Below are 19,351 nucleotides of genomic sequence, written 5' to 3'. Positions count from 1 at the left end.
TTTAAGAATATAAAGAAATTATTGAATCTTTTGGTCTTAAATTAAAGTTGTGTCAAATGTACTAAAATATTTTTTAATCTTATGGTCCTAAATATAATATGTGAAAAGTTGAAATTAAAATATTTTATTTTATTTTTGAAACGAAAGTAGCTAAATATGGTTGGTAAGTGGTAAGATTGAGGTGTGAGGAAGAGTGGAAAATAGTTGGAAAAATAAGGGGATATCGGTCGATGCTCTCTGTGTGGGGGATGAGTGACATCCCTCCTCTATGTTCGCTTCCAGATCATCTGCTTATTGTAATTATCTGACTGGCCAACTCTCTCTCGTGTCAACAAGCAATTGGCTCATCTCTTTCGCCAAGACTTGTTCTGGACTGCTGCTCTTCGTACCACTTTTCCTCTCTCTCTCTCTCTCCACGTCAACCCGTGGCCTGGCCCTATTCCTCAAGCCTTCACCAAAAGGTACCCTACCCTATTGGCCTGTCCAAACATGGATGTTTCATTTCATAATCATCAATTCTTCTTCTTCTCCTCCCTCTTACCTATGTCAGCAAACACATCTTTTCACTCGGTGAAAATTTGGATGATGAGGTTGTTGGTCACGTTTATTTATTTCTCAAAGACCAGCTTCAAATCTCAAACATGCCCCCTTTGTCCGCAGTACTTCACGGAACCATCATAGGTGCACTTCCCTTTCTCCTATTATGATATAATATCTTGCCCTGCCTTTCTTATTTCTTGAATTTGGTATGCTAACCTTTAACGCTTCCATGTACAAATTCACGTCAACGGTTGTTTTTTCCTCATTCATAAAATGATACACTTAATTGCCAAAAATGTGAGTCAAACTATGTAGAAAATCAGCATATTCATTAGGCTAAAGAATAATAGCCACAGAGCCCTTAGCTCATAATTTCAGGAAATCTTAACATTGCATCTCAAGCTAATGAAGTACGTTGTGATTATTGTAGTCTGATCAAGACCTAAGTAGATCCTTCTCTTGCGGTACCTATGAAGTGGAATCCATGTTAAGAGTAGCTGGGATTTCCAAAAGAAGATGCCATTCGTTTGATGATAAATATAAAGGAGTATCGAAAATTTGAGTGGCCTTGGTCCATAGTTTAAGACTCCGTTTATCATAGCCTAGTCTGTATCCACAGCTGGCGTGACTCCATACCAATGCCTCTCCCTTTGTATAGTATACGGTTAAGTGACTTTGTAACCTCAACCGACTTTCTTGCTTACTGTAGCATAGGCATAGCAACTTCAGATGGTAAGTCTTTTTGATGAAGATGGTAGATCTCTTTAAACTTTAAAGCGTGTCTTGGTAAGTTTGTTTGGATCGCCTTGAGCTTTGACATGAAAACCTGTCTAACCCATTAATGCTCTGCTGGTAGAGATTTAAGGTCTCTTTTTATTGAGCACGAAACTTTCTAACGCGCAATTATAAGTTTTCCTTGATAACATTTGCCTTCATTTTCTCTTATTATGAGTGGGGAGTTGGGAGGTAGATACAACATTGGATGCCCTCTCTAGATATTGAATGGATCTAAGATGGGTATGTAGAATTAAAAACCATGAAAAAATAAACTCCTGGAAAACACCAAAAAAATGTATAATATGCTACATTGGGAGGAGCCACTACAACCATTCAGTCTGTTCCACAATACCCTCCCAGAAATGAATACTAATAAGTAGAAGGCAGAGAAGGGATAATCGGTAGAACAATATGATTGTGCTAGATTCTTGTGGAACTAGTGAGACTGGAAGAAACTATGTACACAGAGGTCAGGAGGAGCTACTTAATTGAACCGTTATGGTTTTAACTGATTGATGCTGTTATACATAGAAGAATATTGGCGTATCGGGTGCCTTGTGGATCGCTATGACTAGCCCGAAAATGATGTTTTACCACTGTCTTTGGTTTGTGAAGGAAAAATGGGAAATTAAATAATGTACCTTTGAGAAGGAAAAGAGATGCAATGGAGAGACCACCTATCATGCCAAAATTGGTTTCTTAGTCATGATTTCTTACTCTTTAGATAATATTTCCTTCTTCTAGGGCTTCTCTGAAAAACTGAAATTATGCAATTTACACTAATCAAAAGACACGTATATTCATAATACATCAGATTGTAGACTTACTCCTGAATTAGATATAACCCTCAACAAAAGAATACAAGGAGGAGAACAGAACGGCCACTCCGATCAAACTCACGCATACCTGATCGGACAATAAAGGATGTCGTTATTACATCAATGTGGACGATTCAAGGGGCAATATTCTCGAAGAAAGTTGAGAGCCAGACCTTGCACAAAACAATGTACCATCCAAAACACCAGTAAGGAATAAGGAGGATGACGAAATAAAGGAATTAAGACAGCAATGGAATGGAGATAACATGAAGGTTGGGATGCCAGCGTCATGTAACACCTTTATGGCGGACAACTTGAAGGAGATCAATGAGAAAGGAAGCAATGGTAGAGCGTATATCAAATCTTGAAAGAGGTGATCTTGGGGAACCTTATATTGCCACTAATAGTTCCAGATGAAAAGACGCCAATAATTGGAGGCCGTTACTTATTAACTTCAGATGATACGTGGCAAAAGAGGTCGCTCTACCATAGTCTTGTTTTATCGTCTCTGGAGAGGTTACCTAGTAAACAAACCTCCTCCTCTGTATATCTTTACTTCTTTTTTTGTTAAAAAAAATAAAATAAAAAATCTTCTATAGAACTGTCTAAACCTCTATATGGCTGCTAAAGCTGCATGCTTTTTACCCATCCTCCAACCCCCTTACCACCGGGTTAAACTACACTTTGATAATTGATGAAACTACTTGCTAGTGTTTTGCTTCTAAAAAGTAGTTCTGCAACATACATGAGACATTCCAGTGAGATCCGATATCGGTCCAAAACTTTAGGGCTTGCCAAGCTAATGAAGTGGCTTTGATATCACAATCCCTTGAGGAATATTGACTTTTTCTAAATAGGTACTTGTATAGACCCAGAAGACTATGCTTGATTATGCTTTTTTTAAAGGTTTGACTACGCTCTTCTGCTGTGTAGATGCACCATACATCTGTAAGTTTAGGTGTCAAGTCAGAAATTTAACTTTGATATGGTCCCATAGACCCATAAGTATTTATTTAACGGTCTCTGCACACACAGTGCCCTGATGTTGATTGACCTATTATTTAATTGTTCCTTCTCAACCGTATAATCTTGTTCCATCTTCTTGCTTCTACAGATCAGTTTATTGCCTGTGGTAAGTCGAGGGACACGGCTCATGAGCTTGCTTCAACAATCTGGCTGGCTGTGGTTGACAGCTTGGAGGAGAATGAACATACATTTAATTTGCTAAAGCGTCTTGCATCAGAAGGGGATGTAAGCAAAATTGAATCAAACTGCTTTGGTAGTTTTTTTGTGTTATTAATCAGCCAGTAGTTTATATTTGTTATATATGTGGTAAGGGGCTATCCAAAAAATAAAGATGGAGGGAGGGTAAGAGCATGAAAGATTTCCACCTTAGTCTAAACAGTTTTCAGAGTTGTTTGTGTGTGATATTCGATATGTCCCGTACTCAAGGTCCTATGAAGTCCAACGGAGAGTGTTTGAAAGGCTTTTCACTGACTTCCGCGACTGCTTGAATCATGTGGAGTACCCTCAGCTTGGTAGGGCTACTAGCTAGCTTTGCAGCATGCAATCACAAATGTAAAGTGTTTATTTTAAAATGTAATGTAATTTTGCAAGACGTGTAAAATGGAACATGACGGACAAAGATTAATTAATGTTGCGAAATAAATGTCCTGAGTTTCAACCAGAATGAATATTAGTTGTAGCAAACATACATACATACAAAAAGACAAGTTAGCCAGCACGTCCAACAATTAATTACAAGGTTAAAAAATACCAAGTCAAACATAATACTGCGTCTAACAAAAGACATGATAACATATCATAGAATATCGATATTTTATTGCAAGTAGTTAAGCGAACCATCTACCTCACTTTGAAATCATCATAATTTTGAGATGAGTCATTTCGAGTTCTACAGTTGAAATTCAACTTTATGTTAAGTCATACACACAAACACGTGTTGCCATATCATATATGTATAGTGTGTAAAATAATTTAACATTTTTATGATTATAAAAATATATATATATGATCGAATTTTCTTTTTATCTTTGCCCTATATCTTATCATACATATCATATATAAATAATATTAAATGTTTCTACATTTAGATAAAAAAAAATATATTGACTTTTATGATACCAAATTGCATCACAATTAATTTTTTTTTATATCAGGTCAACTAGAATCAAAGGGATTGTACAGAGGGAAAAAATATTAATCTAACATCACTCAATTATATTATTTGGCATAATATTCATCCAATATTACGAATATATAGAAGAGTTTAACAAAATATCTTAAGATTTTTTAAATTGATAATTGTCTCTTAATCTCTAGAGATGATACTTATATTAGTACAAATCAAATGAAACTCAATAATTTGAGCTCATGCTTTACATGTGTTTTAAGAATTTAATTAAATATACATATAAATATTAAGTTAGTTCAAATTGTGCATGGGTCTTTTCATATTTGTGGTGATGGATTATTTTATTTTTAAAAAGGGACTATGCATTAGGTTGGGGGCAACCATGTTTGTGTGTGATGATAGAAATGGTTGACGTGACTATTATATAGAAACGTGATGGTTGCTTTTAACTATCTGCTTTTGATTGAAGATATTTTTGTAATTTTATATTTTATATTTTAATTTAATTATTTTTTTAATTTATTATATATTTAAAAATTATATAAAAATATTATAAATTACAATAATTAACAATTTAAATTATTTCAAGGCATATAATTTTTTTAAATAACTCAAAAATGTAACATAAAATTGATATATAGAAAGTTATATATTATTTAGAAATATTGTAATAAATAATATAAATTATAATAATGAACAAATTTAAATATTTGATGATTGTTAAAAAAATTGGTTTGACTTTTAACATTCTATCTATATCATATAAATTGAGAAATTACGTAAAAAATTATACTTATAAATCGTAATAATTAGCAACTTAAAATATTTAAAAATTATATAATAAATTTATTAGATTTTCTTAAATATGTCATCAGTGCCTATAATATCGAAAAATTATGCAAAAATATTATAAATCAATAATTAACATCCTTAAATATTTAAAATTATATAAAAGAAACTTAATTGACTTTTTAAATTTTATCTATACGTTATAATTGAGATAAAAAGTTTATTGAGCCCATACCGGTAGGATTTGCAGTATCTAATGTACTGCGTGAGAGAAAAGGGGGGTATTTTTAGTTTGTTTGTTGGACAAATTGGTAGATAGGGCAAAACTAGTTAGTAGAAGAAGGATGCTATTTGTATTTGTAGTGAAGTAAGTAGTCAATAAAATAGCAGTGTGTGATGAATATTGTGAAACCTAGCCCTAGGTGGTGGGGTTTAACAAGTGACATTTGTAATGTAAATATTATAGGAGTACTCTGGAGTATTAGTTTAAACAAACAAGAAAAACTCTCTCTTGTTCGTCTTCCTCCTCCTCTCTCTCTCTCTCTCTCTCTCTCTCTCTCTCTCAGCTGCGTTTTGGAATTGATCATCACTCATCACGCCACGCCGTCGGGGAGACTCTCTCTCTCTCTCTCTCTCTCTCTCTCTCTCTCTCTCTCTCTCTCTCTCAGGCATCAGGTACGTATGTAATCACTTTGGTTTTCCCACTACTACTACTAGGGTTCTTCTTTTTGACTCACTTCTCTCTCTCTCTCCCTCTCTCTCTCTCTATATATATATATATTCCTATCAGGGTTACTATGCAATTCTCCCTTCTAAAAGTTTTCTCCTATTTTAATTCTTTTTTTTTTCCCCTAACCCTCTCTGTTGTCTTTGTTGTTTCTCTGCTTTCCTTTCTAATTTTTACTCCTCTTTTCTATCCCCCTTTGGCTGGGTGCTGCTGCTATGCTATGTTATCATCCGTGTCCATGTTTTCCTTTTTATGTTTTCGGGACAGATGAGATGAGATAATTAACTCTGCCACCGCTAACTTGCTCTTCACAATCCTGCTTTTATTTCCCTGCTCATCTTTCTTATTTTCCACAATTATACGTAAAAACAACAATAACACCTTCTATTTCAAAATGGAGAACAATTGCTTCTCAGTTTTAAAACTAACTAGGATTGTTTCAAGACTCTTGACAAGTTTGGATCTTTTATTCCTTTTTCATTTATATAATCAAGGTTGGCTGTTCCACACATAATTAAGTCATTAACATCAATCATTCTCCCCTATGGCCATGGGTACATTTGACCACATGACAAATACTTTGATAGAGCCTCTATCAAGTATCTGTTGTTTTCGTCTACTTCAATGGTTGCTAGCGTAAATATATATCTTCATCCTTTTTACAACTAATCTCAGTGCACTTAATCTTGGAGAGTGAATTGTTTCCTCTTCTTTTTCTTTGGCAATAACATTTTTTTTTACTTGTTGGTTGTGATCTGAATCTGCCATTGCAGTTGCCACAGATTATATGTAGTCGCCGCTGCTTAGTATCTTTAGATTCTAGAGTCAACTCTTGATGTGATGTTGATGAAAGGCTTCGGTTGAAATGTCTCCGCCTTCGGCTTAGTTGATTTGAAAACTTTTGTTTTTAAAATGTGTTTGCTTACTTTTAAGCAACATGACAACTGAGAGCCCTATGAGAATAATCGAAGGCAGTAGAAAAGAAGACTGGGTTTCTTCCAAGGACACGGTATCCTTTGCATCCCCTATGAATGAAGTGGCAGCTGATGAACTGGGATTGCTTCTTAAAGGTCATAAGATTCATGGCCATAACAGAAACAAGGCTCCAAATCGTAGTGGTAGTGCGCCTCCAAGTATGGAGGGTTCATTTTCAGCTTTTGGTAACCTTGTCCATGATCAAAGCTCCAGCCAGAAGTTGACAAGCCTAGACATTGCCATGCAGAGCTGGCAGTCTGAAGAACAGATGCGTTCTGATCCCTCCTATTTTGCATACTACAACTCTAATGTCAACTTGAATCCTAGGCTTCCTCCTCCTATTATTTCAAGGGAGAACAGGCACCTGGCACACCATTTTGCAGATCCGGGTGATAGCTGCCAGTTAAAATCTTCTGAGAATAGTGGAGATGGATCCTTGCATGTGACTAGAAGTTCTCTTTCGACTCATGATGAGGAGCCTGAAGATGAAAATTTACCACAAAGCACTTTAGATGGTCTGGTCCAAAGTAGTGCTTCAGGACAGCACGTGGCCTCCTTTGCAGGTCAACATAAAAGTTTGGTTGACCTAATCCAGGTATTGAAGTTTAAGAATATTTCTTCCATTATGTGTATTCTTTTCTTTTCTCAAGTCTCTCTTCGCGTGTGCCCACTTGTCAACATCTCAGAAGTTTTGCTTAATTTTTCTGAAGTGTGCATGTGGTACGTTGTGCTAATGAATGAGAAGATAGCATCATTTTAGATTTATGGAATTATATCATTTTCATGTTCCCTGCTGCTTATACTCTTGACTAATTGATCTCAGGAGGACTTCCCTCGTACTCCCTCACCAGTTTACAGTCAATGTCGGCCCTCTGGTCATGTTGCTGTGGAGGAACCAACTGATTCTGATATTCAATCTCTTACATTGGAAGGTCTCTCCCTCGATATTTCAAATAAACAAGCAGATGCTTGTGCGGATGTATCAGGTGACCATGATATAGCTGCCTCCGATCAGCCTTTGGCCATTACACTTGAAAAAGAATCTTGTGATGACAGTCTTGGGAGGTCTCATTCCCCTCAGAAGGATGAAATACCAGGTAATGATGCACGTCTGGTGAATGAGCTCTTAGTCAGTGATGAGGTAGAATCAGGTATTTCAAGGATTTCAAAGAAAGTTCAGGCTCCAGAGGTTAGTAGAAACAAGGATGAACAGTATTTTCACAGCAGGAATGCAGTAGAACAGCAACAACAGCAGCAGTACCACTCCCAACGAAGCACGACTTACCAAGTTAATGGCCCACAAGTTCAAGCAGACACTCTTGGGACTAATACGTTACAGAGTAGCCTAGCAAAAGGTTATGGTCCTAGCTGGTTCTCCTCAGTTGAGGTACAAGCAGCTCCTCCAAGTTCTGGCCTGACACCTCCTCTGTATGCAACAGCTGCGGCCTATATGGCTTCTGGTAACCCTTATTATTCTAACCTAAGTCCATCTGGTGGATATGCCCCTCAATACAATGTAGGGGGGTATGCTTTGGGTTCGCCTTCCCTTTCTCCATTTTTGTCTGGATATCCATCTATGCATATTAATGCCGGTTCTGGGCGAAGCATTAGTGGTCAAAGTGTTGCACCAAGGGAAAACATTCCACAAGTTGGTGATCTGCATCATTTATCCAAGTTTTATGGGCATCATGGATTAATGGTGCATCCTTCTTTCCCGGATCCTCTTCATATGCAGTACATTCATCATCCTCATCCTGTTGATGGTTCACAAACTTCTCCTGGTCAGTATATGAGGTTTCCTTCGCCTGGTCTGTTTGGGCATGAAATTGATGCTTATGCCTCGCAGAAGGAGCCAAATCTCCCCTATATTGTTGAACAGAATTTTCTTCGTCCGCCAATTGGAAGTATGAACTTACCAAGTCCTGGCAAAATGATAATTCCTGGTAATAATTATTTTGGAAGTCCATCGGGCCTGGGATTCACGCAACAATTTCCGGCCTCGCCTCTTGGTAGTCCTGTACTGCCAGGATCCCCTGTGGGAAGAAGGAACGAAATGAAACATGCCCCTGGTTCAGGTAGAAATAATGGATTGTATTCTGGATGGCCTGCAGAAAGGGGTTCTGGTAGCTTGAATGACTCGAAAAGACATTCATTTCTCGAAGAACTGAAACAAAGCAGTGCTCGAAGAATTGATCTCTCTGATATTGCTGGTCGTGTTGTTGAATTCAGGTAGTATATATGTACCCACTATGTATCTTCTGCAGTAAACTTTCTGTGTTATCCCAAAGATGTGACGTCAGTTTAATGGTTCTTTAACCTCAGTGTTGATCAGCATGGGAGTCGGTTTATACAGCAGAAGTTGGAAAATTGTAGTATTGAAGAGAAAGCATCTGTTTTCAAAGAAATCCTTCCACATGCTTCAAAACTAATAACAGATGTTTTTGGGAACTATGTCATTCAAAAGGTAGCGTTCTGGTTCTCTGCAACTCTTCTGGACATTGTCAGTCTTTTATAAAACCTTGAGCCTTTAACCTTCCAACATGTTTTGCATATCTGAATTGTGTGTCCAGTTCTTTGAGCATGGAAGTCATGAGGAAAGAAAGATGCTGGCATGTCAATTAGCAGGGCAGATGCTGCCTTTAAGTTTGCAAATGTATGGCTGTCGTGTTATTCAAAAGGTATATCGCATTTTTACAAATATATTTTTATGATTGTAATCATATGAAATTTGTTATTATTGCATGACGAACAACTTGTTTACGAGGATTCCCCAATCAATAAAATTGTTATCTTTTAACAAAAAATTGCCATCCAAGCCATGGCCCTTGATTTTGAAGAGCAGGAGTCACTTTTATGTATCTGCACATTCATCAACATTTTCTCCCATGTACATGTCAGTCTTGCTCAATCCTTCTCTTGAATCAGGCCATGCTTGCATGACTGTAGGAAACAATGTTTGCTAAAAGAAAGTGTGAGACATTGTTCAGTACCTCATGTAAGCAACCACTCAATTTGAAGAGTTTCTTGATATAGGATCTTGATTTGCCTTGGTAAATAGCTGATCAATTTTAAAGAATTTCCTGATATACATGCCGTCTTAGAAATATCATCATTATCAACAGTGGTGAAGTTTTAAATTGTTAATATAGTGCTAAAAACTGTTAAATCTATCATATTTTAGTCTTTTTACCATTTTCACGTCATTAGGGTTTTCATGATCCATACATCGATTGATGGGTTTCTCCAACCAATTCTTGGCTCTCTAGATTCACTTGCCTATTTCTGCATAAATACTGTTCTAGTATTTGGCCATACGCAGTTGTTTACTGAAATTTAGTATTTGAAATTCCAAGTGAAATATTGGTTTGCGCTTACAGATCTTCAATTATTCTTTTCAAATCAAGTTCATGTTCAGAGACAACTCTTCGACTTCAATAACACTTTTTGTCAATTTTTACTCGAATAGTGTCCAAGTGCCTACTGATATTGTTAATCAACTGGATTTCTCAAGGGGTAGAGCTGAAAGCAGATTGTAATGCCGCTTTCATAGGTTATGAACCATGGTCGACAACTGTGCGAAGCACACTTTGAAGCCATTCAGTTATTTCATTATCATGTCGGATAAGTGCACATTTATTCTGCTAATATTTTGTGTACTGTAGTATAGTAGTTCCTTTTTCCTTTTCCATCCAAGTGATTCAGTAAGCTCTACACGTAAAGACATCATATCTTTTATCTGACCAAACATGATTTGTCCTTCTGTTGATATTCAAGGCCCTGGAAGTCATCGATCTTGATCAGAAAACGGAACTTGTCCATGAACTCAATGGGCATGTAATGAGGTGCGTACGAGATCAAAATGGGAACCATGTTATCCAAAAATGCATTGAGTGCATACCTACCGAAAAAATTTGCTTTATTATCTCCTCATTCCAAGGCCAAGTAGCCATACTGTCTACTCATCCTTATGGTTGTCGCGTAATCCAGGTAAACTAAACTATGTTGTACCATGAGAAATAGTTAGTTTGTTTTATATTTCAACTGACTCCATCTCATTTCATATGAATTTTCCAAAGAGAGTATTGGAACATTGTTCAGAAAACTCTCAAAGTCAGTGTATAGTGCATGAAATCTTGGAATCTGCTTATGCTCTTGCTCAAGATCAGTATGGGAACTATGTCACCCAGGTTTGTATCTTTTTTTCCGGGTAATATATGATAAACTTTCTTTCCTATTGTCAAGTTCTGTAACTTCCTGATCTCACTATATGAAGATTCCAACCCTAACGAAAAAGCACCTGTTGTGCAAACCAAAGGAAGGTTAATTAGTGTGGTGTAATGGAGACATTATCTTCTTACACTGGTGTATTTTAAGTGTTGCGTAAATTCCTTCCTTTCAATTAGACATCGATGTCATTTGAAAGAACTAAGTAGAAAATTTTCCGTTTCATTAGATAAGTCTGTGCACTAGATGAACAGATTGAGCATCTTCGCCTTGGTTTTCTTGTGCGTCTGTGCTACTATTGTGTCTCATCATGCACCCAACAACACCTTCCCCCCTCGTACGGTAATGGATGAGGGGCACATGCAGTATTAGCATAAGAATTTAGTGCATGTGCAATTGTTATGTGAAACTGAATTTATGGCTGCAGCATGTTCTGGAGAGGGGAAGGCCACATGAAAGAAGTCGAATTATTGGAAAATTGACCGGAAATGTTGTACAGTTAAGCCAACACAAATATGCCTCAAACGTTGTTGAGAAGTGTCTAGAATATGGTGATTCTGCTGAGAGGGAGATCTTGATTGAGGAGATTCTAGCAGAGTCGGAGGGAAATGATTGTTTGCTGGTAAGACGATCTGAATTATCTTGTTTACTGTTCTTTATGTTTTCCTGTGTTGTTGTTCTATTATTTTCTCAATCAGGCTTCAGTGAGATATGAAACCAAGAATTCTACCATCAGATGATCATTTTTGTAAAATGCAAGTGGGACTCGTATATCAAGTTATCAAAAATTTGCTCTTTGGAATTATACCCTAGCTCTTTCTTTAACCTCATCAGCTTGCAATCTGTGTCTCATTCTGTTTCACTTCAAGATAACTTTTCCAGTTTAGGCTTTGCGAGAACCTTTTAGGAGAATAGTAAAACAGATCGTAATAGGGGAAAAGATGATGTCCTAAGTTTTTGATCGCAAGACTATTTAATTTATTTTTTAATAATAGGAAATATTGAAGTAGTTCCTGTCAGATTTTGATGCCATCTGCAGAAGATCTATTTTTGAATGGTAGACACTTTTTAAAAAATTGTCCAAAGGATTCTGCCTAGTGAAGAAGGGTGTCTGCACGTGAAAGGAGAAAGTTCATTTTTATAACAGGTTCTAATTTGCTCCTCAGATATTTGATCCGGGTCAGAGGAACAATGTGAAAGGAGAAAGTTCATTTTAGAACAGGTTCTAATTTGCTCCTCAGATATTTGATCCGGGTCAGAGGAACAATGTGAAAGGAGAAAGTTAATTTTATAACAGGTTCTAATTTGCACGATTGAGATGGTTCGGACACGTGAAGAGGAGGGGCATGGATGCCCCGGTCCGTAGGTGTGAGAGGCTAGCGTTGGATGATTTTAGGCGGGGTAGGGGTAGACCGAAGAAGTACTGGGGTGAGGTGATTAGGCGGGACATGAAACAGTTACAGCTCACCGAGGACATGACCCTAGATAGGAAGGTCTGGAGGACGCGAATTACGGCAGAGGACTAGGGCCAGTTTGGGTCGCTAGTGTAGGGAATTACTTGGTGGGGGTTTTATTCCTGTTATGATTCCGTGTTCCGTGTTCCGTGTTGCATTACGAATGTGTGTGCTTTCCCCTGCTCTCCTCTGTTTTATATTACTTATGGGTGCCGTATTTATGTTATGTAATCTGCTTCTGTGCTTTACTATGTGTTTGTGTGGTATCTCGTGCCTTGAGCTGGGGATCTATCGGAAACAGCTTTTCTACTTCTTCAGAGGTAGAGGTATGAGGTATGGACTGCGTACATCTTAACCCCTCCAGACCCCACTAGGTGGGAATACACTGGGTTTGTTGTTGTTGTTGTTGTTGTCTAATTTGCACCTCAGATATTTGATCCGGGTCAGAGGAACAATATTATTCACTATTCAGTCTTGACCTTTTATTGGATGGGACACTGCAGAGTAACGGGATGGCTATATAACATGTTATCAGTGAATTAGTGTACTGACAGAGTGAATCCTAATTAGGACCCCATAGTACCCTAAAAGAAGGGAAAAAGAAGTGCTTGTTACCTTGTAAAAAAAGTAGGGGAAGAGAAGTAAAATAATAGGAATAAACCAAAGAAGAAATGAGAATGAATGAAAAGGACAGCTCAAATAAATTGTTTGTTAAAAAGGGAAGTCCTTTTCTCAATATGTTTCGGATCTTATACATCAATTATTGCAATACGTGTTGTTTTTGTTTTGAAAAGGAAAGGATTCTAGTTTTTGATACCTTAAGGTCCCAGGTATTAAGCAGTGGTCCATGCCCACCTGTCTTTATGTTGTGGGATGAGTTTCACGGTCACAGCTCTTAGCTTGTCCACTTTCTCATCATCTCTCAGTTTCACCCTGGCACACTCTCTGTTGCTCTGCCTATTTGTAGTAATTGTATAAACATCCCCACCCCCGCCCGCCGCCCCCTTCATCACTCTCTCTCCCTCTTTTCTGCATCACCAATCTTCTTGATTGTTTCATACATGTGTTGTTTTGAATATGGGGTTATTTTATCCTGAAGTAGTGAGGTTAATATGGAGGTTGGGATAAATCGTCTTATCCTATCAATTACTGATCAAAAAAGAATTCTTATTCTATCACATGTTTTTTGGTAAGGTATCCTGTCTAGCATTAAGACACATGAATGGTGTTTTCCTTTTCTTCGAATTGATATAGAACACAAGTACGATCATGGAGAGAAGGTGGTTTACAACAGTGAAGCTAGTTGCTAACTAAAAGTAGTTTGCAAAAGATTATGAATTATACGACTAATTATGCTTCCAGGAAAGGCAGAAGCTTTAGACTCTAGGGGGCACCTTTGTCACTTGGATTAGTCCACCTAGACTGAGATAGTAATGTATTTTATTCATAGTAAGACTAATTGGTCTAGAATTTTGTGCAGAACTATAGTCATTTTTCTCACTTTCCTATATGGTGAATGTGAAGTGCTTATTTTTTTGAAACAATGACAAATAAGTTCTTGCCTAAATTGACGCATTCATGGGGCAATCTTTTCTTTCATTGTAGACGATGATGAAGGACCAATTTGCGAATTATGTGGTCCAGAAGATTCTCGATATTAGCAACAATAAGCACCGAGAAATTCTGCTAAGCCGAATCAGAGTTCATCTTCATGCTTTGAAGAAATACACCTATGGAAAACACATAGTGGCTCGATTTGAACAGCTCTCTGAGCAACTGTCTGATGAAGGTGTGTAGAGGTCATGTGCTCTGCTTTATTTGTGCTACTGCAAGTTATTATTTGCCAATTGTGTCTGATTTTTTGATGACATGTATTGGGGGATTTTAGTGCTTTGATCTATCCATACATGTTTACACATTCTTCCATTCGTGATGCAGATATTGGAACCTCTGAACTCTAGATTGTTGAACAAAGATTTGTCGGTTTTCTGCTCATTTGGTGGAAGGTAGAATTGTTTGCAGCCAGCCAGACTGTTGATAGGTCCAGTAAGCAGCAGTACGGCCCGTCGTCTGTACCTCAGTAGGGGTTAAAGCTCATTGATTATCCAGGAACGAAATAGTGTTGTTTTATAGTTGCAGACTCTATCCAAGAAATGTAGATATCTTGAATAATCAAGCAATTGCATTATGGGAGAAATATTTAGTGCATGCTAAATTAGTGGATAATTTGCTTGCTTTGGACGTGGCTTTCTGTGAAATATGCTGGAAAGCAATTCAGGGAAACTGCTCTCTGGTTATGTCTGTTTATTCTGTGGGAAAGGGTGGTAGCAGGGAAATCATGAATTCTGACTGGATATTTGATTCCCTTCCAAGTCAAATAATAGGGGTTGCAATCTATCAACTACTTACCGAATTCCTTTAAGAAAAGAAAATCATCCTAATGTGACACATTAATTTACCAACAGCCTACCGACCCTAAGGCCCATGACATGAACCATACCAGAGCATCAAAAGACCCCCTTTCTTCCCATTTCTAACATGTTAGGAGACCTGGCCCCGTTTGCTTCTCAAAACTTCACTGCCTTTGGCCATGCATAGAGACTTTAATCTAGTCGCACCGAGTAGTACCGTACCACAACAATGACAACCTGAGAAACACTACTTAAAGATATTCCCAAGGCAAAAGCTTGTAATCTTGCAGTAATCATAAATGTAGGTTCTGTCGTCTACAGAAATGTGAGAGAAATTTCTTTGTGCATATTTAGGGTGGGGAAAACGGGAAGCAAAATTTGTGGATGTCCATCTATAACAAATCTCAGGATGACACACACCACGGGTTACCCTTACCATCACCAGCTTCCAGCCGGAGCGCGGAATGGTAGTGAAATCATTGCACGCATCTAAGGCTGAAATGAGGATTTCATTTTCTGTGCTACTATGTATCTGTTATCACGAATGACGTCTATCAGCAAGCAATATATCTTTCCAAGCTTCATAGAACATCCAAGTAATGCCTGACGATGGCATTACCTTTAGGCAACTCGCACCCCAGCCTCTATAAAGGCCTAACAAACCCTCCTCCCTAACAACTTCCGAAAGTGCTGCGACCATGTGAGGTGGACATTTACCTTGTAAAGCACCCACCATAAGCCGCTTTCTTGCCACCTCCAATGGATAACTAATAGTGCTAGCTGTTAAACCTGATCAAGCATAACATTAACTCTTTAGATCGCATGGTAATTTTGTAATCTGTCAAGAGTAAGGTAGCAGGCCAAAAATTAGGAGCCTCATCGAGTTGTTCTTTTAAAAAAAAAAAAGGCATACCATAAACGAACACCAGATATTCCCCGATAGAATCATATTCCTATTTGCAGTTAAAGGAGCCTTAAAAGTTGATAATACTTTACCTCAACGAATAAAATATTATACTTTCATATAAAGCTTGAGATTAACGGTGATGAAGTTCTTTAACTTGCCTCACAAATTCCAAATTTCTACTTTATTTTAACGTTGAATCTTTACCCTGGTATTGTTCTTTTGACCACATTCAGCGAAGGAGAAAAGCATCACAGGCTTGTCTCAGTCTTTCCTTTTTTTCTTCCAATATTCCACGGAAATATTACATATTTGTTCTTGTGTTGTTCTTTTGAACTGCCCAACCCAGTGTGATACACAAGAATGGCCTTAAAAATTTAAATCCAGTATGAGATAAGGAATTATCAGTTCAAGCATCACGGTGCTATAATCGATGCTAACAACGTCCAATGGTAATGGTAACTCTAGCATAATCTTGAACTGACACTAAAGGAGTTCAACAGGCACCTGTAATGCTAATTCCAAGTCAGCACTTCCAGATTTTGTGTTGATCGTGATACACAATTCTTCCAGGAAGTAAAGACTTGGGATAGGAGTAAAATAGCTTTTTAAGCGGTGTCTAAATGTTCCATTCAAGAACGCTCACGTTCAAAAGATGAAAGTAGCAGAGATAAGGATGATGAGGATGCTCGGATGTGTGGGCATACTAGGAGAGATAGAATTACAAACAAAGTTATACAGGCCAAGGTCCGAGTGGACTCCATGGCGACAAGATGAAAGAAGTGAGGATAGATAATTAGGGCACATGAAGAGGAGGTGCACGGATGCTGAAGTTATACAGGACAAGGTGAGAGTGGACTCCAAGGTGACAAGATGAAAGAAGTGAGAATAAGATAGATAGGGCATGTGAAGAGGAGGTGCACGGATGCACATGTAAGGAGGTGTGAGGTTGGATGTAGCAGGTTTTAGGAGAGGTAGAGGTAGGGCAAAGAATAGTTGAGGGAGGGATTAGACAGGACATGGCACACCTACAGCTTACTGAAGACGTGACCCAAGATAGGTAGGTATGGAGGCCGACGATGAGAATAAAATAGTAGATAGCCGAGTTTTCATTCCTGTATGTAGGAGAGGCAAGAGCTAGTCTCTTCTGCTCATCTTTTCCTTATTTAGTAGCATTAGTTAGTATTCATGTAGTATCTTATTCTTGTGTAGTATCTTGTTCTTTTTATTACCATATGTTGCTTCCTTTGTTTTGTTCATCTGGCTATTTTGCTATCACTATTCTTTTTAATCCCTCTTTGATTTCACTTCTTTTGAACAGAGGGTCTACCACAAACAGTCTCTCTACCTAACAAAGGTAGGGTAAGGTTTGTGTACATCCTACCCTCCACAAACTCCATTTATGGGATTACTGGGTATGTGTTGTTGTTGTTGATCTAAATATACCTAGAGTAGTCAATTTCATATCAATCCTTACCACAAAATGGCAGATCATAATAAAGTTCAAGAAAATCTGAACCAGAGGGAGTTTGTGTGTTTGATTCGAGAATCTTACCTGAGAACGCTCCAACTAGAAGCATCTCCGCACGACTTAGAGATTCTTTCTTCTGTGCTTGGCAATATGATTTCTTAATTGTCTCGTACATGAAATAGTAACAGGTGCTATATGGGAGCATGCCAATTAATGTTGGCCCAAGTCCAGCATACAAGCCTAAGATTCCGCCCTCCTTGTAAATCTTGTGAACTGCAATGCGTAGACTGGGGTAGACCTCAGGATTTACAGTCAACCGATCCTGCGAAGCACGTTGAATCAGCACTAAAATGTGATATAGTTTCATCTTGCCACAAGCACAATAACTTAATGCTACAACTAAAGCAAAGCTATTGTCATCCCACTACAAAAAGCTCTAGTCAAAATACCTTGAGCACTTCAAGCGGATGACATGCAAGTGTGCTTACAACTCCTGCAGCAGCACCAGCAACAGCAACTGGCGATAGCCATGAGAGAGAAAAGCTCAGGCTAGCATTACCAATATGTAGTTTAGGGCTAGCAGTGTCCATCCATTTCTCTTGTGCCGAAGTCATTGCTCGCTTGACACATTCAAATGTACCGAGTTCAATTGCCTGTGTAGGAATTATCCGTAGCATGTTAATTGTGTTACCTGCCCACAGCCCTTGCCAACCTTGTTGTTCAATAACCTGAACAAAACTTGCACCAATGTTTCTGGACCCAACACCGACTACCATTCTTGTCCTGCATGTCATAGGTAACATGGCCTAATGAATTGTAAGAGCCAATCGATTGAAAACAAATGAAAATTTTCGGAGCTTCACTTATAGATGTAATTTTTTTAAAAAAGGTAAACATAATACGGACAAGTCAAGTAGTCAAGTATATTGATATGATATGAAATGAAATGAAAAAAAAGAAAAGAAAATGGAAAGATGGAGCAAGGAACCTGATAGTTTCAAGAGGAGCTAGAACGGCCTTGGTCATGGCCCCAGCCAAAGCCCCACTGAGAAATTCAGCAACTTCTCTCGTCCTCATAAAATCCTGCAGGAGATATTATCATGGCATTTATAAGTAAGATGAAGAGAGGAGTTGTTGAGTTAGATTGTAGTGAAAAGACAAGACAAGTTACGTTGAAGGCTCGGCCGACGTCAGGTAAGTTGAGTTGAAGGTTAATTTGAGGGTCCTTGTTAGGAAAAAGGTGCAAGTCCTTTGGTACAAGGATGACACCACCATAACCATATACATCTCCCCCGACTAGACAGTAACTCTTCTTCTGCGATTCCGATTCCGCAGTCATTCTAAAGGAGAAGAGACAATAATAATTTCAAAAATGTGCTTACTGCTGCTCGCCAATTCAATCAAAACAAAGGAGTAAAGGGGATGAAGTATGAATGAATGAATGAATGAATGAATGAATGAAAAAGGAAAAAAACGTGACTTACGAGACTGGGAATGGAAGCGATGTTTCTCTTTTGACTCAAATTCCCGCCGCTACTACTACTACTACTAGGGTTCTCATTTGATATTTTGCCCTATAATAAATACATGGGGCCGCCCCGACCAACCCTTCCCTCTCATCCCAAAATAAGACTCCGACTATTTCTCATTTATGATTCATTCGTTTCAATTTGAATGGACACTGAACGATTAAGATATTTTTTTTCAGATTTGAAACTTGAATGATTAAAACTGTTTATTTTTCAACATCTGAATGTATAATTTTACTTTATTTGTATATATAATATAATAAAAAATACAATTCAATTAAAAAATAATTATTTATTAGAAAAGTATGTAATTTAATACAACAAAATTATTATTTAATTGAGAAAAAATATTTATGTTTGTTACTGATAGCGGAAATGGTTTATAATGGTGGTTGCGGTGACAATGATTGATGTTAGTGATTAATAATGTTGGTGGTGATAGTTATGATGGTTGGTATTGTAATGACAGTTATGATGGTGATGGTGGTGGTGGTGGTGGTGGTTGTGATGTGACGTTGCTTGATGTTAGTAGTTTGAGGTGTTGATTGTATTAGTTGAAACATGAATGCATGATGGT

The 19,351-nt window shown here is 37.8% G+C and overlaps 2 protein-coding genes and 1 long non-coding RNA gene across 3 annotated transcripts; 2 read left to right on the top strand and 1 right to left on the bottom strand.

Annotated features, from left to right (window-relative positions):
- The first annotated feature begins 145 nt into the window (after positions 1-145).
- LOC107861586 lies at positions 146-3,825 on the top strand. The gene is made up of 2 exons (XR_001671826.2): positions 146-681; positions 3,250-3,825. It is a non-coding gene; the product is annotated as an uncharacterized LOC107861586 (long non-coding RNA).
- Positions 3,826-5,482: 1,657 nt separating this feature from the next.
- On the top strand, positions 5,483-14,696 carry LOC107861584 (pumilio homolog 5). Its single transcript, XM_016706861.2, has 10 exons — positions 5,483-5,754; positions 6,580-7,376; positions 7,605-9,010; positions 9,104-9,245; positions 9,352-9,459; positions 10,556-10,768; positions 10,858-10,968; positions 11,433-11,627; positions 14,065-14,248; positions 14,398-14,696. Exons 2-10 carry the CDS (start codon positions 6,744-6,746, stop codon positions 14,418-14,420), a joined length of 3,015 nt encoding a protein of 1,004 aa, XP_016562347.2. The 5' UTR covers positions 5,483-5,754; positions 6,580-6,743; the 3' UTR covers positions 14,421-14,696.
- Positions 14,697-15,130: 434 nt separating this feature from the next.
- Positions 15,131-18,949, bottom strand: LOC107861585 (probable mitochondrial adenine nucleotide transporter BTL1). Its single transcript, XM_016706863.2, has 6 exons — positions 18,730-18,949; positions 18,417-18,585; positions 18,234-18,328; positions 17,695-18,028; positions 17,330-17,567; positions 15,131-15,659 (listed from the first exon to the last, which is right to left on the bottom strand). Exons 2-6 carry the CDS (start codon positions 18,582-18,584, stop codon positions 15,409-15,411), a joined length of 1,086 nt encoding a protein of 361 aa, XP_016562349.1. The 5' UTR covers position 18,585; positions 18,730-18,949; the 3' UTR covers positions 15,131-15,408.
- Positions 18,950-19,351: the final 402 nt, after the last annotated feature.

Source organism: Capsicum annuum, chromosome 3 (genome assembly GCF_002878395.1).
Source record: "Capsicum annuum cultivar UCD-10X-F1 chromosome 3, UCD10Xv1.1, whole genome shotgun sequence".
Taxonomy (NCBI): Eukaryota; Viridiplantae; Streptophyta; class Magnoliopsida; order Solanales; family Solanaceae; genus Capsicum; species Capsicum annuum.
Note: the sequence above shows the minus strand (reverse complement) of the source record. Positions and strands in the feature narration are given on the sequence as shown.